General features: G+C 40.0%; 1 protein-coding gene across 1 annotated transcript in view; it reads right to left on the reverse strand.

Annotated features, from left to right (window-relative positions):
- Positions 1 to 27,724, reverse strand: part of CEP112 (centrosomal protein 112kDa) — a 489,757-nt gene that overhangs the window by 209,937 nt on the left and 252,096 nt on the right. The window contains exon 22 of the mRNA XM_006886401.1: positions 5,776 to 6,006. Within this exon, the coding sequence (XP_006886463.1) occupies positions 5,776 to 6,006 (231 nt within the window). The remainder of the gene's footprint in view (positions 1 to 5,775; positions 6,007 to 27,724) is intronic.

A 27,724-nucleotide genomic window follows, 5' to 3' on the forward strand; every position in this document is an offset into this window, starting at 1 on the left:
GAGAAAATATAAAGCACTTGTTGCAGAAGATCAAGGAATGCAGCCTTTCAATATGGACTGCATCTCAATAAGATGCTTACCACTGGACTGACAGGCAATTATCATGATGGATGCAGAAGAGATAGAAAACTGTCCTCAACTTCATCTTACTTGGACCTACAATGAACACCCCTGGTACCAGCAGTCAGAAAATAAGGAGACACATTGCACTGGGGAAGTCTTCAGTCAGGGATTGCTACAAATTATTGAGGAGTAATAATGTCTGTTTGAAGACTAAGATGCGCCTGATTCAGGCCATAGTCTTTCTGATTACTTGTTATGCATCTGAGAGCTGGACAATGAACAGGGATGACAGAAGAAGAATTGATGCCTTTGAGCTGTGTGGTGTTGGAGAAGAGTACTGTGAACATCCCATGGTCGGCCAAAAGAACAAACAAATACATCTTGGAGAGGGAGCAGGTGGAGTGCTCTTTGGAGACAAAGATAATGAAGTTTTACCTCACATACTTTGGGCATGTTGCTAGGAGGAGCTATTCCTTGGAGAAGGACATGGTGCTGGGAAGGGGAAGAGGGTTGGCGAAACAAAGGAAGAGCCTCGACCAGGCAGACTGACATGGTGACTGCGAGAATGGGCTCTAGTGTGTCAGGAAGTGTGAGGATGGCGTAGGAGAGGATGCATTTCAGATCCACTGTTCAGAGGTTTGCTATGAGTCATACTGAATTCCATGGTACCTAACAACAAGAGCTGCCGAAGGCATCAGAGCGCAGCTCTTCACTGCGGGTATAAATACTAAAATTTCTTTCACTAGTTAGATAAAAACAATTCATATTCTTCACAAATACAAATTACTCTTTTTGTTAAGGGCCTACTCCCATAGAATTTGGAAAATGGTTCATTTTGCCAACTGAAAAAGAACTAAGCTCGACTAAATATTAGCCGAATTAACGTTCTCTCCTCTTGTAATTTGCCGCATTTGCCAGTCCTGGCATTTTGATCAACTTCCTCAACTTCTTTATGGCCTATTTCCTAAAATTACTACACAAAAATCAAACAAGTAAACCAATTCCATCACCATCAAGTCAATTCTGACTTTTTGTAATCCACTGCTAGTTTTCTAAGTCTGTACATTTTAGGTAGAAGAGACTGCTTCATGCTTCTCCAGAGAAGCAGCTGGTGGGTTTGAACTGTTGACCTTTTAGTTAGCGGCTCAACACTTAGCCTCCTATGCCACCAAGGAGGTGACCTATGTTATCTCCATTCTCAATTCAAGTCAGGAGTATCCCATTCTTCCAGACTCACACTGCCTTTGCTCACCCCTCTACCTGCGTAACTCCAGTTTATTTCAGCAAATTCCCTCACTTCTTTCTCTCAGAGGCATTCCATCCATGTGCTCAGCCTAAAACCTCAGCATCTCAGTTTCTTTGAAACTCTCTTCTGTGATCAGACTAGTGAAATTATCTACTAAGAAGATGTAGTAGTAGATATAATCTCACTTTACATATGTTGTTGTTGTTATGTGCCATTGAGTCATTTGCGACTCATAGTGACCCTATGTACAAGAGTCCTAAACACCGTTCTATCCTGTGCCAAACTCGCTGTCTCAAACACATTCATTCCCACGACTCCACTCACAGAATCGATCCACCTCATCGAGGTCTTCCTCTCCTGCGCCGTCCCTCCACTCTCCCGAACATGATGTCCCTCTCCAAGGACTGGTCCTTCCTTGCAACATGCCCAAAGTATGTCAGACGAAGCTTCAGAATCCTTGACTCCAGGGAGCATTCTGGCTTCACCCTCTCCAGGATGAACGTGTTTGTTCTCCTAACAGTCCATGGTATATTCAACACTCTTCTCCAGCACCACAGCTCAAAGCCATCAATTCTCTTTCTATCATCCCTAGTCACTGTCCAACTCTCCTATGCATAGCATGTAATTGCAAAGACTATAGCCTGGATCAGGTGCAAATAGTGAATTCTACTGTATCTTGACCAAACTTCTTCTTCCCTCACAGAAAGTCATGCTTCTGTTTATTAATTTGTTTAAAATAATCTTGGTGAGTACACAAAATGAATCCAATTTGTAGACACTCATGATAAAGTAATAAGCTCAAAAGACTGTGCTAACATAGCTTACATCTTCATGGAAGAATTAGTCAATAAATGAAAATAAACAAAGATGTGATTTCACCTTTTAAAGACAAAGGTAAGTCCCAGGCAGAGTCAAGCAGGTTAGCTACAGAGGTCAGGGAAAGGTTCTGGGAGGAGTACAGGTCAGTGAGTAGACACTGAGGCCCAAAGAAAATCTCTGTGCAGGGCATGCCAGGCACAAGGGGTGGCAGGGTCACAGATCTGGAGGCAGGAGAGCCTGGCGGTTCCTGAAACAGACTCATCGGGTGGGAGCCTTGTAACCACAGGCAGCGCTGGGCTCTGGTGGAGACCTGCTCTAACTCCATCTCTCAGACCTCAAGCTTTCAAGGATCTACAGTTCTTTGCATCGTTAAGTTCTTCCTCTCATGTACTTCAAAATACAATTTTTTTCCCAGCCTAAAATACATTCCCTTCAAGGCTTGTTGATTTTTAGAATCACAAGGGACATTTAACACCAGATTTTCCAAAACTTAGCCTTCACTTCGTCATCACTCTCTCACCTGCCAATAATGTCCGACTTGTGTCCACATCTTTACTGCCTACCCTCAGTCAAGATAATCAATGACTTCTCAGTTACAATTCCAGTCACTTTCTTCAACCTCCAATCTTCCTGATTTTCTCTAACATGACTGACACACCTCCCTCTCTAAATACAGTTTTCTTTTACCTCTATGAAAACCAATTCCCATATTCTTCTCACCCAGATGACCTTTCCTTGACACTTATTTCTCGTTAACCTCTTAAATGTAATTCTTCCTTTAAATTCTTCCTTAACTATCATGTTATTCTTTCTTTCTTTCCATATTCTTCTTGTTAATAGTCTTACTCAATCCCACTGCCACACGTCATGGCTTCTCTGTGGGTGACCACTACAGCCATTTTTACCCCATTCCTGCCTTTTATTTATGACCTCTAGAAATGTCCTTTCAATAGCAAGTGGACAAATACCAAGGCTAAGTGTAACACTGACACTTCAAACCCAATTTGCTTTGAACTGAACTCACTGTCTTCCTCCTCAAACCAGAAACTTCTCATTTTATTAAGTGTTGAAATGGCAATAAGTCTAACCAATACTGTCTTCAAATGGTTCTGAAGCATGCGTCTTCTATGCCACTGGCATTAGGATCAGGCTTTTATTACTTCTTATGCACCTCGCTTGGACCCTCAAGGACTTCCTACCTCGACTGCTTGCCCCCATGCCGATGACTAACATTGCTATGGCACCTTGCCAGTAGTGAGATTTCATCATTTGCCCCTGTCCTCCTCCATCACCCATTCCCACCCAGACTGACCTACTTCTACCAGGAAACCAGGCTCACTCTTTTCAGAGTCCTTTGGGGATGGACGTCTGGATCCAGAGCAATGTCGCCTTGGACAAAGTTGCTAAATCTGACTTTCCGATAAAGTAGGCATCTCAAGATTAGGTGTATGTAAAAGGAATGTGAAATTCATAGAAAGGTATGGGATTCTCTATCAAGACTCACCAGTATACAATGCTAAAGAAGAGGTAAAACATTGTAATAGACTCAAAGTGTTAAGTCAGCAACAATGTACAGCTGTCATGACTAATAGCAGTTTACATTTACTGCCCAAGTGAAATACCAAAAAAAGAGTATTTGAAATGGTGTATTGAGTAACTCAAACATATGAACATTATCCAGACATCTAGTTTTAAAAAAAGTAATTATAAAAAAGTTTTTGTTCTAGAAAAAAATCAATCTGAAAAACCAAAAATTCTATAAACAAGAACACCCCACACCAAGACACTCAAAGTCAATGCTGCCAAGTCAGTTCTCACTCATACTCATCCCGACTGGGCTTCTGAGGCCAGAAATCTTAACAGCACAGACTGCTCACCTCTCTCCCATGCGGCTCGTGGATCTGAACCGCCAGGATGCCATCTGTGGTTGGCAGCGCAAAATCCTACGGGCAGAGCTCTCTTCCTTTATTGAACACTGTCCCATGCCTCTCACTAGACGCACAAATCAACTCAAGATGGATCAGAAACCTAGGTGTTAAGCCCCAAACCATAAAAATGTCACTAGAGACAAATTGGGACCAAGCTTAGAAGGCTTCACCTATGTCAAATACAGTAAAAAATACACAACCAAGAAAGGATAAAATTGATGAGTGGGACCACCTACAGATTATATCCCCGTGCACATTAAAAATTTTACCCAAGACGGTAAAAATAAAACCTACTGACTAGGAAAAAGTACTTGGCAATACCATCTCAGACAAGGGCCTCGTAAAAAAAAATTTATAGAATCCTACAAGGTCCCCAGAAGAGAAAGACTGATAACCCAATTACAAAATGAGCAAGAAACACTGAAAGACTTTCCACAGAGAAGACGTTAGGATTGGCCAAAAGACACATGAAGAAATGGTCAAAATCACTGGCAATAAAAGAGATGCAAATCAAAACCACAATGAGATACCATCTCACCCCAGTAGCAGTGGCAAAGTTTAATAGGAAAGCAAGCAATAAATGTTGGAGAGGATGTAGAGAGATAAGAATTCTCATATATTGTTGGTGGGATTGCAAAATGGTACAACCACTCTGGAAGGCAGTTTGGTAATTCCTCAAAAAGTTGAACACAGAAACTCCATATGATCCAGCGATTTCACTCCTAAGAATATATTCCAAGGAAATCAGAATTGAGACACAAACAGATTTGTATACCAATGTTCACGGCAGCATTTTCACAATCACAAGAATGTGAAAACAGCCTGCATGTCCAACCACAATCAAATGGATTGAGAAACTGTAGTACATTCACACAATGAAATAGTACGCAGCACTCAGGGGCAATGATTTCAAAAATTACTACATAGTCTGGGAGGGACTGAAGGGCATTAAGCTGAGTGAACTAACTCAGTCTCATAAGGATAAATATTGCATAGGACCATTGTTGTAAAAACAGAAAAATAACTAGTAAACCATATATGGAGACCTTGGGGGAAAGGGTAGGAACAAAAAGATGAGAGCAGGCAGAAAGGAAATCACAGGGTGGTACAATTTGGTTGGCAGAGGGGAAGTAAAGGAAATGGGAAAGATCTGGAAAGACAGATAATGATGGGCAATGGCTTAATGGGATTGACTTTATGAAACATAATGAAGGAGAATGACTGTATGAAACACAATGTGAAGGAAGGGGAGTGTGAACACAATGCACAGGAACTTTGCATGCAAACCCATGTAAAATAAAAAAAAATCAATACATTTTTTAAAAAGAGAAAAAGCTTCACAAAATGATTATTAGACTACCTTACAATGATCTGAAGTACAGCTCGAACCTAAGACCAAGTAAGACTAAAGCCCAAATACTGCTAATTAGTATAATATTCGGGTATATTTGTTTCTAATAACATGCATCTAGTTATTATAAAAGGGAATATTCCATTTTTCCATGAAAGTCAAGGGGGAATTGAGGAAATCACCTAGATGATTTTAGAATCGATTAAGACTTAGGGCAAGATACTCAAAGTATTCGTCTGAAGACTTTGACTTCAGGAGAGCAACCCACATGAGCGTCTTAGAGAGATAGGAGGTGCTGGTGGAGACGCAGCAGCCGCGGGCCGAGGAGTCTACGCGGGGCTCCACTGTCTCGAGGGGTGCTGGCCTACCTTTTCCAGTGTCAACTCCGTCTCAGCAGCATGAGTCTTCTTCAGCTCTATCTTCATCTTCTCGGACTCGGCTTTCAGTTTGTTCACAGTGGTCTCGTGGTCTCTCGCAGCTCTCTGCTTCTCCTCTTCTCGAAGGAGACCAAGCTCCACGAGCTGCTGTTTCCTCTGCGAGTTGACATTAATCAGCTCTTCTCTCAGCTTGTGCATTTGGTTCTCCATGTCAGCAATGACCTTGTTTGAAATGGAGGGATGAACAGGGAAGTTATAAAAGAGACAAACGCAAAAGGCTGGCACACATGAAACAAAAAGCAAGTTTAGATCTTCCTCCTGTCATCCCACAATCCCATGCCCTCCCACTGACTTCAGGGGCAAGCATGACCTGAAACTCTTTACCACACATAACTCTGGTGGCTTAGCGAAAGGCGTTATGCTGTCACCACAAAGGCAGGCAGTTCAAAAGCACCAGCTGCTCCTTGGGAGAAAGATGGGCAATCTCCTCCCACCTTGGAAAACCTGCTGGAGGGTTAACTATGACTTGGTTCTGACTTGAACTGGCTGGCTGGTTAACTATGAGACACCACCAACAAATTCATATGTAAGTGCAATGATATTACATGTATTATTCTGCAACATACCTGTTCAAAATTCAACAGTGCTTCTGTAATTCAGCACTTGGTTTATTTTTCTATTTGATCTTTGCTCTTAATTTTGTTAGAATCTTTCTTCTACTTCATTTGCATTTGTTTTGCATTACTTTTCTAATTTTTTGTTTGGAGGCTGAACTAATTTTATTCTTTCATGGTTTATCCTTTCACAGAACTATAAAACCAAACCTACTGACACTGAGTTGATGGTGACTCATGGTAACACTCCACTGAGTTTCCGAAGCCGGAACTTTTTAGGAGCGGGGTGACTTTTCTCTCCCCCACAGAGCACATGGTAGATGTGAATCACTGACCTTTCTGCTGGCCGTACATCAGGTAACACACACACCCCTCTAGAGCTTCTTTAAATAGTGCTTTAGTTCACCTTGTAGGTTTATATATGTGTTCTTTTTATTCCTTTAAGTTTTCACTGTTCCTTTGAGTCATACTGAAGTATGCTTTATAATTCTCAAACACTTAGAGTCTGATGATTCTTTTGTTACTGATTTCGAATGGCACTGTGACCAGAGGACGTCATCTCTTTGAAAACTCTTACGATGTGTTTGAGGGGGAAAATACAGTGAGTTTTTAAAGAATCAAGTATAATATATGATGCACTCATTAAGTACGTGGTTTATGTGTACTCTCCAGTTGTGGAAATATCTGAGGCCCACAGTTTACAGCAGGCTTCACTCTTTATGTTATGAAGTTCTATGGGCTTTGAAAAATGAACAGTATCGCGTCAGGACAGAGGAGATCTCATCAACACCCTGTAATATGCAGATGCCACAACTGTGCTGAGGGGAAGTGAGGAGGACCTGAAGCACCAACTGGAGAAGATAAAAACTATAGCCTCCAATAAAGATTACACTTAGCATCAAGAAAACAAAACCCCTCATCATGATAGACAGACAAAAGACTGAGCTATCAAGGATTTTCTTTTACTTCTATCCAAGATCCACATCTAATAAAATCAATTACCGTTCATAGCTTCCAGAACACTAAAAGAAACCTAGGATATTTTAAATCCTGCTGAGAAAGAGAGATAGAGATCTCGAGATCTATCTCTCTCTCTCTCTCTCTCTGCCCCCCCCCCCCCCCCCCCCCCCCCCCCGGAAATCAGTTTAGGGTTCTTATTTCTTAAGTTGTTTGAGTTCTTAACCTTCCATAATGTGAGTTTGTATTTCTGGGAACTTTATCTTGTTTCTGTACCAATCATGAGATTCCAGCAAGCAGAGACATCAGAATCTCTGAATAACTTGAAAGTAATTCCAGTCTTGAGTTTTTAAGTATGCTCTGATAATACTAATGCAGGCTTTCAATCCTCCTCGGGGCTGGTTTGTCGTTGCGAATTTACTGGACAAGCCCCTACCCAGCACCAAGTTTTGAAGCAAGTAACTGGGGGCATGGATCTTTGATGTCCCAGCTCTATGCATGGCGGATCCATCCTATTAGAGTCTTCACTTCAGCAGTCCTCAGACTTGGCTTTTTGTGCCCTGTGCTCCGTGAAATCCAAAAGGCAAATAAACAAAAATGGAAATTCAAGTTTGTAAAGGTGTAGGAAGTGAGAACTGCTTTTAGTACTCTGGCTACAACTCTGAGTGTCTGTTTTCTTTTCATTTTGTGTTGCTGAGAATCCTGACAGTTCACAAACACACTAAAAAAAAGCTTTTAAATTGTTCATACAGCTTTTTTAGCTGTTTTCAGATGAGGCCTGAACAAAGAATTGGTCTGTTATGTTAGCCATGTTACCCTTCTGTTGCAGCCGGAACTATCCAGCCAGGACCACCTTCTGACTGGCCCTCAGGCAGGTTTCAGAGGCAGCAAATCACATAAAAAAACCTGCCAGTATTTCTCCCCAGAGCAGCTGGTGGATTTGAACCATGTGCCTTTGACTTGGCTGCACAACTCCTTAAGGTCTATGCCACCAGAGTTCCTAATCCAATCAGCATGAACCCAATTAAGTGAGTCCAAATTTAAGAGAACCTCGTATTGTTACTAATGCATTAGCTGTGCAATTATCACACAATGTTTTCTATAAACACAAAGTTAACTGTTTTATACATTATACATTTTTCACTAGCATCAATTAAGCCAGCATTGTGCTCAGGGGGAACCCAGAAAACCCAGAGATGCCAGGAACAGCTAACGTAACATTAGGACACAGGAACCAGGAAATGAAAAGTAAGTGATAAAAAGTTGCTTTGGCAATCAAAATACTTACAATAAGCAGGGACTTTAGTTTTCAAGGAAAATCCAATGCTTACCCTGTTTTGGATTTTGCCAATGAATAATTTCTACGTGCTCAGGAATAAGGGCTCTCATTCTGAATGTTTACTCTGCCCACACATCTTATAAGTCAGTTTGGAACATGGAATGAAAACAAGAATACTGTTGCGCTTACAGTAAAATAAAGTCAATTTCAAGTTCTATCCTGAAATGCAATGTTGTGAGTGACAGGATATTAACCATAAGGTAATATGACTGTTATTCAAATATATGCTCCTACATATAGAGCCAAAGACAAAGAAATTGAAAATTTTTACCCAATTTTGCAGTCTGAAATTGACCAAATCAAGAGGCAATAATGATAATTGGTGAGTGGAATGCAAAAGTTGGAAACAGGAAGGAGGAATAGTAGTTGCAAAATATGAGCCTGGTAATAGAAATGAGACTGAAAAATAGAATGATCAAATTTTGTATTTTCAATGATTTATCCATTGCAAATACCTTTTTTTAAAGACACAAATGGTGACTTTACACATGGACCTCACTTGATGGGCTGCATAAGATTCAGACTGACTCTATCTGGGGAAGAAATCACTGGAGAAGCTCAATATTGGTAGTCAAAATTAGGCCAAAGACAGACTGTGGGTCAGACCATCAATGACTCTTGTGCAAGTACAAATTGAGGCCAAAGAAAAATAAGTTCACAAGAACTAAGATATGATCTTGAATTAATTCTATCTGCACTGCAAGATTGTCTTAAAAACGAGTTTAAAATGAGATGCAAACCAAAACAACTATGAGATATCATCTCACCCCAGTCAGAATAGCAAAATTTAACAGAACAGCAAGCAACAAATGCTGGCGAGGATGTGGAGAAACTGGACTCTTATTCACTGTTGGTGGGAATGTAAGATGGTGCAACCATTGTGGAAGGCAGTGTGGCCCTTTCTCAAAAAACTGCAAATAGAATACCATTTGACCCAGCAATCCCATTACTGGGAATATACCCCAGAGAGATGATGTCTACCATCCAAGCAGATATATGCACACCCCTATTTATCGCAGCTTTGTTTACAATAGCAAAGAGTTGGAAGCAACCTAAGGGCCCATCAACAAACAAATGGATAGAGAAGCTGTGATATATCCACACAATGGAATACTACTCCGCATTGAAAAACAAGGAACTCATGCAATATTATTCAAACTGGGTGACCCTGGAGGACATTATGCTGAGTGAAATATCTCAGTCACAAAGGGACAAATACTGCATGGTGCCACTGTTGTGGAATGGGTCTGACATCAGGGTTGGGGTATGAAAGAAAAAACTGGATCAATTATGTATATTGTATTGAAACAGATGAGGGAAAGAACAGATTAGAGGTGGTATATGATTGAGTATTATGGTTAGCACAGGAACCCAGAATAAAGGTTGCATAGAGAAGTGTACTCGGGGTGGGGGGTGGGAGAAAAGGGATGTGGGAATTGTACACTACTGAAGGAATTTTTTTTCTTTTTCTTTTTGGAGAAGGGAGCGAACTGGTGGGGAGGGGTGGGCAGGGAGAAAAGTGCGGCAATGAATGAATGGAAATCCAAAATCTCTGTAAATTTCTATTAAAATTAATAAAAAAATGAGTTTAAAGCACTGAACACCAATGATCACCAGTGACTGATAACCAGACGAGTTATGGGATGATATCATCCGTGAGGAAAGCAAAACATCATTAAAAAGACACAGGAGGGGAAAAAAACCCAAAAATGAATGTCAGAAGAGACTCTAAAAATTGTACTAGAATGTTGAGAAGACAAAATAAAGAGAATCATGCCAAAGTAAGACAATTGAACTGAAGATTTCAAAGGGCAGCTGGAGAAGACAAAGCAAAGTATTAGAATGGAATGTGTAGACAGCTGGAATTGTGGAATAAAAAGGGAAGAACTTGCTCTGCATATCTCAAGCTGAGAGAACTGAAAATAAATGTAAGCCTCGAGTCATAATACTGAAAGATGCTATGGGCATCTTTAAAGTCTATATTGAACGACCTAGAAAGCATCAAAAGAAGCTAGATGGAATACCCAGAATCACTGTGCCAAAAAGAATTGACTGACACTGAAAAAATTCAGGAAGGACCATATGAGTAGGAACCAACAGTAATGAAGGAGGAAGTAGAGGCTGCATTGAAGGCACTGGCAAAACATAAGGCCCCAGGAATTGTTGAGATACCATTTGACTTGTTTCAATTAACAAATGCAGCCCTCAGTGCCCTCACCAGTCTATGCCAGGAAAATTGGAAGACAACTATCTGGCCAACAGATTGGAAGAGTGTAATATTTGTTCCTATTCCCAAGAAAGGTGATTGATATACTATACAGATTAATTTATTTAATCATTGAAGCCATCAAATCAGACTGCCATCATTAAAATACAACGTTTTCATTTCTTTCGAGTTTTGGTCAGTCAGGACACACTAAAAGCCTACACTTGAACTATTCAACCTGTTTTCACCGTGTATTAGCTTAGAAGAGTCTGGTTCAGATCTCTGGACAAAAACTTAATCTACTTACTGGGAGAACAAAGATTCGAAAATAACAAACCTGAGCTTCCCTGGGCAGATGGAGATAGGGTACCCCAATCCCAAAGGCACTTTGAACCTACCAGCTGCTTCATGGGAGAGGGACGGACAATCTCCTCCCGTGTGATTTACTGCCTCTGAAACCCACTGGAACTATGGGTTGGTTCCAACTCGAAGGCAAACCAACAACTTGAAATGGACAGTCCAGGGGAATGTAAAAAAGTATGTCCTATGAGAAGTCTGTTCTCAAAAATCTCCAGTGGGAGGGGGAAATATCTCTATCTATATCTATATATCTATCTGTATCTATATATCTATATCTATAGTACAGACCTATGGTCCTTGAAAACGAAATCTCTTGTCTCTGCTCTTGGCTTTAAAAAGGAGTCTTCTTTAAAATCTGCATGTTAGAATAATAAAAAATCAATTTCTTGGAACTCTGAAACACATAAGAAGTCTTCTGTGACTAGACCAACATACACAGTGACAACAGTTTTGTTTTCAAGGGGACAAGGGAGTTTTAAAAGGAGCTCAGTGGTGTCGTAACAGAACAGGATGAGGTGCTGGTGCCCTACCTCAGGCCAACCCAGAAGAAACCACAGGAAGCATAAATCTGAAACACTAATGATAAAAAAAAAGTAATCATAAAAATAACAGCAACAAGAAACCCTGAACGGGATAGTACGTATGTGCTGAAGTCAGAGGAGACTTTAGAAGAACGATGGGAAGGAATTCTTGACTTTCTGCTGTCGTTTCTCCCTTTGCTGTCACAGGGCGGTGTTATCTGTCCCATGCCCCGGATGGATGCAAAAAACTACCACGGTATTAATATGAGTCTGGTAGCACAAAGACAAGAAGAAACTATGTTGGGGTGAGGAATTCATGAAAATAGGTGTGAACGGAGGGCATTTCTTGGGTGTAATTCCACTGTTCTCACCAAGCCCCCCAGGTCGGAGGATACACACACCTTCCAAGGCGGCTGTCTGTGCTGCTTTCTTTCAAGAAGAGGTGAATGAATGAACAGACTTTGCTGATGGATCAGCTGTGAAAGGGAAGGTATGGCACTGTCTTGAGGCCCCAAATCTCCTCTATCCATAATCTCAGCCGGGGTGGGGGGGCACAGATGAAAGTCTGAACTTTTGTTGTTCCCCAGAAGATGTTATCAGACTCCCAGGGGAATGTGGATCCACTAGTCAAAGTAAACAGACTAGAGGAGCAAAATGAATTATTTTCTAAAAAAAAAAAAACCCACAAAAACCCCCCAACCTAACCCACACAACTACATCAGCATAATTGAAACAGGTGAAGTAAGAATTTTTTATAAGCCTAATAAATACACTGAGATGATAAGGGAAGAGGTTACAGCTCTGAAGTAGGAATAAGAAGTCATAAAAGGAAAAATGATAGGATAAAGAGCAAGTTGGATACAGCCTCAGAACAGATTAGAAATGAAAAGATTAGATGGAAGCCAGTTCCCAGCAGGCAGCCGGAAACATAATGAGATAGACAGTATGAAAGAAAAGTTCTTCTTGATGGAGGCCATAAGAAGTGACAAGATTTAAATAACAGAGTCTGAGAAAGGACAGATAAAGATGTTACCAAATTTCCAATCTGATTTGAAAGGCCTTGCTTTTTAATCACAATTATGTCAAAGTAGGAAAAATGTCTCATAAACAAAAGTACATATTTACTGTATATTACTAATTTATTCTTACTGTACACCTCTGCTTGCTAATTTCCACAATGACTAATACAAAATTATTAAGAATGGATAAGAAATGTTAGTTTTCCAAAAGCACTAATACCATAACCAATCAAATGTCAGTATTTTCTAATGCATATAGTTTTTAATTGTATAACTGCCATAAAGATACTGTTCTACCTTTTTTCTCATGGTAATTTTACATCTTCATTTCCATTTATTAGTGTACTGTCCTTTTTCAGTGCCTTTCTGGGATTCATGATCACAGTATAGCAGAGTTAACTGAATTATACCCTTATTCTTGTATATTTGCCTCATCCAATTGTGTGTCATTGCTCATAAAACAAATATGACAAATTACTTTTCACTTGTTTGTTTCTGGGCATATTACCATAATTTGGCCAAAAGATTACTTTCTTCTGAACAGCTCTCTTGTTGTGTTGTTGTGTACCATCAGGTAGGACCTGATGGACAGCTGACCCTTCAGCGAGTGCTGAGAGACAGTAAATCACCCAGGAGACTGCCCATTCTTCTCCCACACAGCAGCTGGTGGATATGAACCCCAAATTTGAAAGAGCTCTGTAGAAGCACTGAATCTATATGCAGTGCACAGAATGATGCCTGTATCTTGTCTCTCCACACCCCTACCTGTGCTGTACCTAATTGTGTTTGTACACTCTTCTTAGCTGTCTAGATATGTGACTTGACTCAGTGGTGGTATCAGAGCAGAATGATATTCACCAACTGCAACCCAATGATCTGTCTCAAATAGAAAAACTATCCTAAAAAATAAACATCAGTTAATACCTTAGTGCTGAAGTTTCTTACTGTTGTTGTTGTTATGTGCTGTCGAGTTGCTTGCAACTCATAGCGACCCTACGTACAACAGCCCTAAACTCTGCTCTGTCCTGTGCCAATCGCACTGTCTCTGACCCTCACATCCCGATTACCCCAGTCACTAAATCAATCCACCTCATAGAGGGCCTTCCCCTCCTGCGCTGTCCCTCCACCCTCCCAAGCATGATGTCCCTCTCCAAGGCCCTGTCCCTCCTTGCAACATGTCCAAAGTATGTTAGACGGAGCCTCAGAATCCTTGCCTCCAAGGAGCAGCCCGGTTTGACCCTTTCCAGGATGAATCCCAATCATTAGCATGTACTGGTAACTGGAATGAAAAAATTACCAGCATCCGCCTGGAAAGATGTGTTTGCTTTCTTTATTATAAATGGGCAGGTCTAAAACATCATCTGACATAAAGAGCGTTGATTTACAAAAAAAAGTTTTCACAACTTCAAAGATATTATATCTAAACGTGCTTTGGTAACTTTCAATTAAGCTCATTTTCACTTCAGAGTTAAAATACAAATAAATTTGTTTGCTTAGAAAGTGATTAACTTCATCATGCATTTTTTTTTTAAACCTGACAAGTTCTGGTAAAAGGAGGAAGATGGACACATGCTATAAAAGATTCTGGATTGCCAGGATTATCATATAAGAATTCAGCCTAATTGAGGACATTTTGTTTTCAAAATGGAAAAAAGTACCCTCTAAGTAACGTTCAAAGAATGGCATTGTTAACTTATTGGAGAATTAATTCAGGTGGCGCCACTGACTTGCTCCACCACATAGTTGACAAACACAAATAACTGACTCATATGTAAATGCTTCGAGAGAAAAGAAAAAGAAGGATCCAAGAGCATTTGATGTATAAGGCTGGCACAACATCAATTAAAAATCCATGCCGAGGACAGGCATATAAAGGACACTCTCGGGTCAACCTTTCTGAGAAGACATATAAACACGCATGGTGCTGGTACAATGTTAGAAGAAACGGTACCAAATTTATTCTATTAATATATTAAAACAGAAAAGTCAGATAAAAGACAGATACAATGTAATGACAGAAACTCTTTGCAAAATAGGAACTGAAAATTTCCAATTACTGATGTTATGATTTTTGACATAAAAAATAAAAAATGAATTAACAAACAAATAATGAGAAGAATACTTAGAAACGTGGCCAAATGAAGGATTAATCTGTAAAAGTCCATTTCTATTTTTATTACACATTTTTCACTGTGACAACTACTAAAAGATATGTGAGATTCTAAGGAGAACACGGTCTTTTTTTTTTAATCTTTTTCTTTTTGTAATTTTTAATTTTTTTTTTTTTTACAGAGGTTTTGGATTTCCATTCATTCATTGCCGCAATTTTCTCCCTTTCCACCCCTCCCCACCAGCTCAGTTCCCCCTCTGAAGAGAGAAAAAAAAAAAAAAAGAAAAAAATTCCTTCATTAGTATACAATTCCCCCACCCCACCCCCCACCCCGAGTACACTTCTCAATGCAACCTTAATTCTGGATTCCTGTGCTAACCATAATACTCAATCATATATCACTTCTAATCTGTTCTTTCCCTCATCTGTTTCAATACAATATACATAATTTATCCAGTTTTTTTTCTGTCATACCCCCACCCTGATGTCAGATCCATTCTACAACAGTGGCACCATGCAGTATTTGTCCCTCTGTGACTGAGATATTTCACTCAGCATAATGTCCTCCAGGGTCACCCCTTTGAATAATATTGCATGAGTTCCTTGTTTTTCAATGCTGCGTAGTATTCCATTGTGTGGATATACCACAGCTTCTCTATCCATTCGTTTGTTGATGGGCCCTTAGGCTGCTTCCAACTCTTTGCTATTGTAAACAAAGCTGCAATAAACATGGGTGTGCATATATCTGCTTGGATGGCAGACATGGTCTCTCTGGGCTATATTCCCAGTAATGGGATTGCTGGGTCAAATGGTATCTCTATTTGCAATTTTTTGAGAAAGCGCCACACCGACTTCCACAATAGTTGCACCATCTTACATTCCCACCAACAGTGAATAAGAGTTCCAGTTTCTCCACATCCTCACCAGCATTTGTTGCTTGCTGTTCTGTTATATTTTGCTATTCTTACTGGGGTTAGATGATATCTCGTAGTTGTTTTCATTTGCATCTCAGAGCTAGGGACTTTGAACATTTCTTCATGTGCTTGTTGGCCATCTGAATGTCTTCTTCAGTGAAGAGTCTGTTCATATCCTGTGCCCATTTTTCTATTGGATTATGTACCTTTATCTTATTGTGGTGTTCAAGTATTTTATAAATTCTGGATATAAGTCCCTTATCTGACATGTCATTACCAAATATTTTTTCCCAGTCTGTGGCTTCCCTTTTTACTCTATTGGAGAAGTTTTTGGATGTGCATAGGGATTTGATTCTTAGAAGGTCCCATTCATCTATTTTATCTTCTCCTGGTTGTAGATTTTCCAGGATACTTGGAAGACTTTTTATGTTGTGGATTAGGACCACTAAAGTTCTTCCAAGCTTTTCTTGAATGAAGTTTATAGTCCTTGGTTTTAGTCCTAAGTCCATGAACCACCCTGAGTTGGTTTTTTATTATGGAGTGAGGTGTGGATCTTGTTTTAGTCTTCTGCATACAGCTTTCCAATTTTGCCAGCACCATTTGTTAAAAAGGCTGTCATTTCCCCACTTAACTGATTTCATCTCCTTGTCAAGAATCAGTTGACCATAGGTAGATGGGCTGATTTCTGGATTCTCAATTCTATTCCATAGATCTATGTGTCTGTCATTGTACCAGTACCATGCTGTCTTAGCCACCACGGCAGTGTAGTAAGATTTGAAATCAGGGAGAGAGATGCCTCCTACATTTTTTCTATTTTTTAAGGAGTGCTTTGCTTATTTGGGGCTTCTTTCCATTCCAAATGAAGCTAGAGATTACCTTTTCCATCACCTTGAAGAATGGGATTGGTATTTGTATTGGGATTGCATTGAACGTATAAATTGCCTTTGGTAGTATTGCCATTTTCACAATATTGAGTCTTCCTATCCATGAGCAAGGGATATTCTTCCACTTCTCCAGATCTCTCTTTGTTTCTTGTAATAATATTTTGCAATTTTCTTTGAATAGGTCCTTTGTGCTTCTGGTTATATTTACTCCCACGTATTTAATCTTGCGATTAGCTATTGTGAAGGGTATTGTTTTTCTTAGCTCCAGCTCTGCATTCTTTTTGTCACTGTAGAGAAATCCAACTGATTTTTGTATGTTGATCTTGTATCCTGCTACTTTGCTGAATTGGTCAACCATGCCCAATAGTTTTCCTGCTGAGTCTTTAGGGTTTTCTAAGTATACTATCATGTGAAAGACCGTACTAATTGAGAGCCATTCAGCGGTGATAGTGCAGCACTGATGTGTCCAGTGAGAATGTCAGTAAGTTTTTAAGAAAGCTGATAACCTTAATATAAACACAGGTATGAACACAGGTGGTGTGACATGTCCTCCCAGATAATAAAACTGATAATCATGCTATTATAAGTAAGAGAATATAGTATTACCAGAAAGTATAGAAAAAGTGAGCACAGGACCAACTAGAGAGTGTCTAGATAGACAGTCTCCGATGAGAACTGGCACTGCAGTCTAGAAAGGAAAGGATGACTTACGCTGGGTCATAATAAATGCTCATATAAAGAAGAAAGACTTACATAATAGACAAAATCAATTCCTTTAATTTCTATGCATCTGTTTTTGGTGTGTGCCATCATGTCTGAACCGATTAGTATGTGAGCCTTAAGCGGCTTTTCAGAGGTTGTAAGTTTCGTGGGAGGAAACTGCCCATCCTTCTCCACAAAGCAGGCGGGGATGTGAATATGGTACATGCCTTTGTGGTGGCAGCACAACTCCTTACCCACGAGGCCACCAGAACTCCCTACCAGGTATAGACCCAAAAGGCCATGTGGTCACATAAAAACTTGTACTGGAATTTATATTCATAGCAGTATTATTTGTAATGCTCAGAGAGTAGAAACCGAAATATACATGAACCAATGAATGGATAAAGAAAATTTAATATATCCATATATTGTTTTCATTGTGTATCACTGATTCAAAACTGACTTACACCTGATGCTACAGCGGGTTTTCAGAGGCAGGAAACCGCATGGGAGGGAACTGCCCATCTTTCTTCCACAGAGTAGCCGGTGGATTTGAACCGCATGGCTTTGCGATTCCAGAACAGCTTCTCACCATTAAGCTACCAGAGCTCCCACATATAATAATACAAAATAATATTCTACTATATACATATAATAGAAACTTATTCCACAATAAAAAAGCATGAAAAACTAATACATATTACAACATAGTTGGATCTTTTAATTTATTTACAAAATTTGAATACTTCGTTTGCAAGAACAAATTCTTTCCATTTCCCTCACCCCCCAACAGAGCTGGATCTTGAAAACATTATATACAATGAAAGAAGCAGATCACAAAAGACCACATTCTTTATGATTACAGTTATAGGAAATATTTATGAATGGTGAAATTTATAGAGATAGAAATCAGATTTGTTGGTTGTGTTGTAGCAGTCTGCTGACTGGAAATTTGGCCTGACTAAATTATTATTCTTTGGCCTTGCTACCATCTTCTGGGACAAGCTTCGATATAATCCAGCTTCCCTGCAGGCTGGCAGCCCACCTACATTGTCAACAGTTGTGCGAGCCATCTCTTCCTCATAGGGTGTGCGAGCCATTTCTTCGTCTGACATACTTTGGACATGTTTCCAGGAGGGACAGGTCCTTGGAGAGGGACATCATGCTTGGGAGGGTGGAGGGACAGTGCAGGAGGGGAAGACCCTCTATGAGATGGATTGATTGGGTGACTGGGGTAATCGGAATAGGCGTGTCAGAGGCAGTGCGGTTGGTGCAGGATAGATCAGGGTTTAGTGTTGTTGTGCATAGGGTCGCTATGAGTCGCAAATGACTCGACGGCACATAACAACAACAACAGGGTGTATTAGCCATTTCTTCCTCACAGGGTGTGCGAGCCATTTCTTCCCCACAGGGTGTGCGAGGCGAGCCACAAGGGATTGGCTAGTCTAATAAGTTGAGCAGCACCAGCAGGAAAGTCTTGGAACTTTGACACCAGTAAAAAGCAGCAGCAACAGCAGCAGCACAGACAGCAGTTTGTGTCCTTCAAGTCCTTGTGAGAGCTCCTTCCGGTTCCTGCACCAGCGGTATTTTGCTGTGGACTGAGAAGCTCCCGAGACTGGCTGAGGGACTGGATCCTGCTGTTGACTGAGACACTCTCTGAAATAATTTACAGATTGTGTCCTGCTATCAACCCCAGCTTGGAACTGCTATTTACTAAACTTGAACTTTCACTGTGTGATTATCGTTTGCCTTCCCTATGCCAGTTTCCCTAATAAATCCCACAAATGTGAGTAAAAGAAAGAGGCAGTCTGTGTGGCCATTGGCAATGACTATCAAACCCTGGATTAGTAGCAGTAGGTGCAGCAGCTTGAGAGGACACGTCTGACTTCATGGGAATTAGATTTGTGTTGCTGGATGATGGTGACAGTTGTAAAATTAGTAGAAATAGGATGTGGCTTTCCCAACACAGCCCTTGCTCCTATTACAGTGTCTGTCTAAGGATGGGGATGTTAGAAGGGCAGGAAGAGTCTAAAATGAGTGTAGGTCGCATGGGAAAGCTAAGTGTGACCTGTACTAACTCCACTAAGGGTACCTGTTCCCATCAATAACATTTATAAACAGTACAATACTATTCCTGTAAGGTCATACATGGTCTCCCAAGCTCCTGGCACCTACATCCACTAATTCCAACAGCAATCTTGGTCAACTGGGTCTAAAATCCATTGCAATGGCCACATAGACCTCACAGAACCATTCTCATGGCTATGGGATTTATGAAGAAAGTGATCAGGTTACAATTAAGGTTCACAGCAGGATACAATTCCTCGGTCCAGATGGTTTCTCACATGTACAATTCTCCAGTCTAGACAGTGTCCATGAGGCTCACGTGTCCTCATGAGGCTCACAGGCCCTTTGACCTTCAGCCTCATGGCTCAAGTCAATGTTCCATTAGTCATGTCGGCTGTGGTGCAAGTCCTCCAGCAAGCTCGGGTGAAGACCTCTGGCTTTGGGGCAAGAGTCTCATGCCAACTCTGTCCCATGCCAGTCCTTAATTCTCTGCTGAAGTTTCTACTGCTTTCAGGTAGGCGTTGCTCTGAGCGGCACCAGAACCTCTGGCCTCGAAGGACATGCCCTTCACTCTTTGCTGCTTCTTCCTTACTGGAAGCGAGAGTCCCAAGTTTCTACCACTGAATATGCTCAATTCGAACCTGGTACAATGGTAAAAAAGGCCAATTCTATTGTGGAAAGAATCATACACTCTATTTACACGTTCCCACCAAGATATGTGGCAAAATCAGAGTCAAAGGCTAGGAAGACATTTTGAACAATAAATCTTTCACATCGCAGAGAGCTCATGTAAAAGTTGGTGAGATTTGAGGGAGTGAAGAAAATATTCTAAAATTGGTATAGTAATTACATCTCAATTAATTTGTAAAAAATTAATTCTCAGGAAAGTAGAATATGAAATGTGAAACTTTACAAAAGTATAGAGGATAGCTTTATGATTTTAATCTAAAAAATGAATTACTTATGACTAAAATGCATCAGATTTAAAACTAGATAAACTTAATAATAATAAAGAACTGCTGTTCATTAAAAAAAAAACCCACCAAAATGAGTGGAAAAAAAATCCCTTACTATCTAGAGATGCAAATTTGCAATTACAGGTAATACAAGGCATCTAGTATTCAGAATTTCTAAACTACAGCAACAGATAAACCCAATAGAATAATGAGCACAAACATGACCTTAAAATGCAAAAAGGTAATAAGCACAGGAAAAAGGTCATAGTCATTAGAAGTCAGTCAACTGCAAATGAGGCTATATTTATATCATTTTATAATCACTGTGGTACAGGATACAGAAATGTGCTGATGAACCGCTATTTGTAGGGTCGCTATGAGTCGCTGTCAACTCAAAGGTGCCTCATAATAATAACAATAATATTTTCAGAATCCCTCTGGACCAATAAGCAACATCGTGATAAACAGAGGAAAGACTGAAATCGTTTAGAATTTTAGTCTCCTGGATCCACGATATCCACAGGAGCAGCAGCTGCCACATCAAATGACAGAGCGCACTGGATACATCTGCTGCAGAAGACCTCTCAAGGGCTAAAAACTGAAGACGTCACTGTGCAGATCAAAGTGCACCTGAGGCAAGCCAAGGTATTTCCAACTGCTTCAAATACATGGGATAGTTGGATAATGACTACAGAAGACTGAAGAAGAGTTGCCGCCTCTGATTATGGTGCTGGTAACTTGTGGTCATTGTGAAACTGAACGCTGTGACACTGATGTGTCAAATGTGATAATGGTTACCCATGGTGGGCAGTGTTTGGTGGAGCTCCCCGGTTAAAACAAGCTTGGAAGCAGGGTGGCATCCACTTCCAAAATAGCTTTCCTCCAGACACCCTATCAACCTGGAGAAAGGATGAAAGTCACGCACGCAGGAGTTGAGGACTTTCACTCATAGGGTTGCTATGAGTCACCTGCAACTCGCCGGCACTTAACAACAATAACAACATAGATTTTCAAAAGAACAAAGAAATCGGTATTTGGAGTGAGATGAGGAGAATTCACCTCAAGTGTTTTGGAGATGTTAACAGGAGGGGTCTGTCCTTGGAGAGGACATCATGCTAGGAAAGTGGAGACCAGCACAGAGAGAGGGCGGCCCTCCATCAGAAGGGCTGGCACAGCGGCTGGAACAACGGATGCAAGCAAAGCAATGATACGATGCTACAGAACCGGGGGGGGGGGGGGCTTTCGGTTACACTCAGGCTCTCCACCAGTCAGAACCAACCAGACGGCACCTAACAACAAAAACCAACTTTAAGACCAAAGTTGAAGAACTTGGATAATACCAAATATTGGCAAAAACGTTTGCCTATTTACTTTACATAGTGTTGATGTGAATGTAAATTGTTAAGACCCCCCCCACTGCATATTTGGTTTCATTTAGAAATGCTGAACATTGTTCTAAATTAGCCAATACTTCACACACACACACACGTACACACACACGCACGTATTAGAATGTACAAGGCAGGCAGTGTGGCAGAAACTGAAACAGAAGAGCAGTCCCACAGATCCATTACCCCTAAATGACTTCTTAACATGCCACAGGTTATCACATCTAGCTAAAGGAGAGACTAAAAGACGATGCGGTTGCACTCAAAAGAATGGACGCAGCTTGAAAACAAACACTGAAAATGCCAGATGGTCCACAGTATGAACTGTGTTTTCCTAAAGTTCGAAAAGAAACAAGTACTCTGTTTGGAGAATAGATATGATAACGTTACACGGAAAGTAAACTTTTACCCCCAAATTAAAGATAGCAGTTGCTCTCGAGAGAAACATGGACAATCTCCTCTCATGTGATTAAACGGCCTCTGCGAAGTCACTGGCGGGTCAGCTATGAATTGGTTCTGAATCAGTGGTTCACCATAACGGGGCAGGGAAGTCAGCAGCATGAAATAAAGGAGGAACGTGCAAAGACAACAATTTCATGATGTTCTAAATCTTTACTTGGGTGGTCAGTTTATTTTTTTATGTGCACTTCTTATGCATTGTGGTTGTGTACCGTGGAGTCAGAACTGACCCACAGCTGACCCCCCAGTGGATTTTCAGAGCAGTTAATCATACGGGATGAGACTCACCATCCTTCTCCTGGAGAGCAGCTAGTGGCTTCGAAATGTGAGCCTTTGGGATCCCAGGGCAACTTCTTGCCAGTAGGCCACCAGTGCACCCTTTTTGTGTGTTAGTGTTAACATATTATTGATGGCAGACATTCCTTTTCTGTATCAGACATTACAAAACAAATTTTAAAGACGATGCAGAGATTTTGAAGTACAAGTGACTTACGATTATATATGCCAAAGGAACACTTTCTTAAAATTTAATGAACTAATTTGTGTTATTTATAGTCTTGGAAAACCTGGAGGGTCAGCTGTGGCACATAACAGCAACAATCTGTAATATACTTCTATTTTATTATAGAAATGCAAACATTCTATGGCAGTTTTTCTTTTGGTGTGGTTATTTCATAGTGGATTATTATTTCAATTATGTCTGTGAATGCTGCATTGTTTTACTAAACATTTTATTAAGAACCTATTAATAGTTATAGTTTATGATTTTGATTACTTTGATTAATATCAAGGCGAGCATATTTCTTTAAATTGTACAAAATGGATTAAAGTGATTCCTCTATTTTAATTATGCTGAACACAATAAGTATATGTTTAGACTTGAGCTTTAAAAGTCAAAAGCAGCACGTTATTTCAATTTCTGGGTTTTTTACCCGTCAAAAAATGGTTTCATAAATATCATAAGCAATAAAATGTTCTCTTTTTCTGTAAACAACTGCCACATGAACTCTGGAACGGGAATGAACTGAACTGTGAAAAAAAACACAACCCACTGCTTTTGTCTCCTATAGATAAAAGCTCCAGAAATAATGATAGATTAAGGTAATTATTAGATATTAGACAGGATAAGATATTAGACAGGGCAAGTATCAATGAGCCCTGTTCTGAAACAAGAAAACAGTGTGTAAAGAACACTGTGGTTCAGATATTGGCAGGGCCAGACAATATGAACAGGGATGATTAGAAAGAAACAAATAAACAATATGGTAAAAGGCAGATCCGGAGGTTTGAAGTCAGCATCATCTGAGGAAGAAGCTTCACAGGATGGGGAGTACCTCCTGGGGCACTCTCTGCTTTGACATCAGTCTCAGATCTCTTTAGACTTTTGATCTTTAGGTAGTTCAAAGCTATCTGGTTAGCTGTGTCAAACACTGGTTTATTCACCAGTGTGGACATCTACTGAATCATCCCATATCTCACCCATATCTCACCTAATTCATATTTTAAGAATACATGCAGACTCTTTTCTATTACAGGTCTTCGAAGTGCATTTCTAAGGGTTTGTGTCTCATTTATACCTGTGGTTTCTCAAGGTGGCGGAACTCTCAAAGGAAACTTTGGGATTAGATTGTAAGAGTCCAAGTTCCTGAGCGCCTCCTCATGCAAAATGTCTTTCTACAGAAAAAGGACAAGGACCTTAGCAACAGGGGTCTTGACCCCATTCCTTTCCGTAGACATTCTTTGACTTGCCACAACAGATAACACTTTGGAGAAAACTTCAAAGACAGCCAAGAAATTGGGGAGACATCTACAAGGCCAACCACTGTCTGTATACATTCAAAACAACTGAACTTTCGAAACAACAGAGGAACTGGCAGAATACAAAGATTATGGAACAATATAATTACTATCAAATTCAAGTAAAATTTTGCTGAAGATCATTTACAAAATAATTGCAGGAGTCCATTGGCAAAGACTTGCCAAAAATTCAAGTGTGCTGACCACAATTTACAAATATTGTGAAGGGTGAAATTGCTAAAATCCTTAAATGTGGTCATGCAGAACTTACACACAAACCAAGTGGCAGCTTTTCGGACAAAATAAGGGCTACAAAACCAGGAAAAGTACTTGTCAGGGTTCTGTCTGTTCAGCCTACTTAGTCTCTGCATGCTAAGCAAATAATCTGAGTAGGTCATTTATATGAAGAAGATGGTGGCATCAGGACTGGAGGAAGACTCATCAACAACCTGCAATATGACACAACTTCACTTGCTGAAGGTGAAAATGACTTGAAACATTTACTGATGAAGATCAAATACCATAGCCTTCAATAGAAATTAAATATCAACATCAAGGAAACAAAGTCTTTATAACTGGACCAGCAACCAATAATGCCATTGAGAAAAGATTGAAGTTGTCAAGGATTTCTGTTTACCTGGAAACATAATCACAACCATGGACGAAGAGGTCAAGAGAGAAAAGATGATCTAGACTGAGGAAACCCACAAAAGACCTCTTTATTTAAAGTGTTAAACATCAAAGATGTCACTGAGGAAAAGGGACACTTGACCCAAGCTAGGCCATTTTCAATAGCCTTATTTGCATTCAAAAACTACAAATCTGCCTTGGAAGAAATAAGGTCAGGATGCCCCTGGTACAGGAAATGGTAGGAAAACATCTTAGTCTTTTCAAGGAGCGTGTTCTCAAATGTCACAGGAACGGAAACCTCACCGTGTAAAGGTCTGAAGAAGTGACTCTGATTTTTTGGCTGGTTGCAGCAGTTGGATCAGGAAGTGCACTGCTATAATTCAGGCTGGCAATGAAAGGCCCTTTCTTGGTTAGTTGTGTTTTGTTTTGTCACCTTAATTGCTCAGTCCTTTCCTTTTACTTCATTCCAGGAGGATTTCAGCAGTTGGTCTGACTGGCTTGCGCGTTAGTGAAACTATGAACTCATTTGAAGGCTCATATGCAGTAAGAAACCAGCATCTTGGCCTGGGGAGGGCAGGTTCCTTCATAAACAGCAATAACATTTTGATCTTTCTTTGAAGATCTGAAAATATTCCAGAATCATAAAATAATTCAAGGTCATTGTTATAAACACCAAACACCACTGTAATGTAAATGCGTAAGATTGAAAGGATTGAGGTTAATCCATGGTGACCAGATGGACATCCTGTATGATTCTGGGGGGAAATAATCATTGTCATCTACAGTTCCTTTTTATGGGGCATATATTTTTGCCTTACTTAATCTTCCTTTTTTTCAGACACTAGATAAGTAGATTATTATATTACCAATAAGCTTTATTGTTATATATTTTTCCAGTTCTAAAAGTGTTTGAGGTAAATTACTACAAATTTTCCCAAATTCAACTCAGTAAATCTCTGTGTCAAGAGATACACTAGAAGGTAACATTCTGTGTTAGCAACCCCTAACACAATTTTGGGAGGAAAAAACTCAATGATTAGTTTGTAAAATATAAATTTCTGGTTTTGGTGGTGTATCATCTTACATGGGCCTGATAGGCAGGGTCATGATGGATGGAGACGAGATTGAAACTGTCAACAGATTCATCTTGCATGAATCCAAAATTCACATCCTTGGTACCAGCAGTCAGGAAATAAGGTACATTGCACTGGGAAAATCTGCAGTCAGGGATCTTTCCAAATTACTGAGGAGTAGTGATGTCAGTTTAATAAAGACTAAGGTGAGTCTGATTCAGGGCACAGTCTTTCCGATCACTTGCTGTGCATCTGAGAGCTGGACAATGAATATGGTGACAGAAAAAGAAGAGACACCTTTGAACTGTGGTGATGGAGAAGAGCAATGAAGGGCCCACTGATGACCAAGAGAACAACAGATATGTCAAGGAGAGGGTGCAGCCAGAGTGCTCTATGGAGGCAAGAATGATGGGACTTCACCTCACATACTTTGGGCATGTTGCTAAGTGGGGCTATCCCTTGGAGAAGGACATGATGCTGGGAAGGGTGGAAGGTCGGCAAAGGAGAGGAAGACCCTCAACTAGGTCGATGGACATAGTGATTGATGCAATGGGCTCTTCTGAGTCAGTAAGTGTGAGGATGACACAGATAGAAGAGGGTTCAGATCTTCTGTCCCAGGGTCGTTATGAGTCATGGTCAACTCAAAGGCACTTAACAACAACAACAACAATCTTATTACAGGCACAATATACATAAAGTTTATACTGTTATGCATTATATTAGTAGTTGTGATGCCAACCCAAGGTATACAGTTTGAATCTACCAGCTGTCCACAGGGGAAAGACAGGGAATCTCTTATGTGATTCACTGCCTCTGAAAACCCAGTTGAAAAGGTCAGCTATGAGTCAGTTCCAACTTGACAGTAGACAACAATAACAATAGCTAATAGGCTAATAGTGGCCTAGTGATAAGAAGTTGTGCTGCCATCCCAAAGGCATGTGACTCTAATCCACCACGTGATCCAGGAGAGAAGACAGGCAAAGTCCCATGACTGTGATTTCTAGCCTCTGAAAACACTGAAGGGTCAGCTATGAGTCTGTTCTGACACACCACCACATGCCAACAGCTAATGATCTTTAGCATTTCTTCATGTGACTGCTGGCCATCTGAACGCCTTCTAGTGTCTATTCAGGTCCTCTGCCCATTTTTTAAAATTACTGTTTAATATTTTGGTGAGGTTTAGTATACTAGTTTATTTAGCATGCATTTAATGTTTACCATGCCTAAAACTTTAATGATACATTGCCTATAATCCAAAGTTAATTATCACTTAAAAGCTTAAATTCACCTGAATAGCTAAAAATCAATGTACTGTATAATCATAAACTACATGTCTTTTTTAACATTTTTTTAAAACAATTAATGATTTCAAATTAAATCAAATGTTATAAATTTCTTTCACATCTGTGGTAATTTTTTGCTATGAATTTTCAAATAAAAATGTATCTGAATATTGTAAATAAACTAGTATAAAATACAAAGTATAGTTTTATGTTATTTTTACAAAACTAAAATGGCCTGCAAAATGTGTCCTCAAGTCAGATAAGAGAAAGAGTAATTGATAAAACCGGAACAGTGAAAATCTAAGGGCTGCAGATAGTCACGGGAGAGTGCGTCCCAGAAACCCACTCTCCAGGTCCTACAGGGCAGCTATTTTTAACCTGTTGCATCTAAGCTGCCAAAAAATCCCCCTCTGATGCTTAAAACCTGTGTTCTATCAAATATAAAGTACATTTTAAGTCCCCTAAATAACTGAGAGTTATTCAGAACTAAAAGCCAGTTATTTGTCTTTAAAGTAATTTTTTAAAACTTGCTGAGACCCAATATGCGTATGTGATATATGTTACATAATTTCTGTTTTAAACTCTCCTGTAGTAAGTAATATGTGGAGCTGCTAATTAAAAGATTACCAGTTCAACTCTATCAGTTGCTCCTCAAGAAAAC

This window comes from Elephantulus edwardii, unplaced genomic scaffold (genome assembly GCF_000299155.1).
Source record: "Elephantulus edwardii isolate Elephantulus edwardi_28Jun2011 unplaced genomic scaffold, EleEdw1.0 scaffold00048, whole genome shotgun sequence".
Classification (NCBI taxonomy): Eukaryota; Metazoa; Chordata; class Mammalia; order Macroscelidea; family Macroscelididae; genus Elephantulus; species Elephantulus edwardii.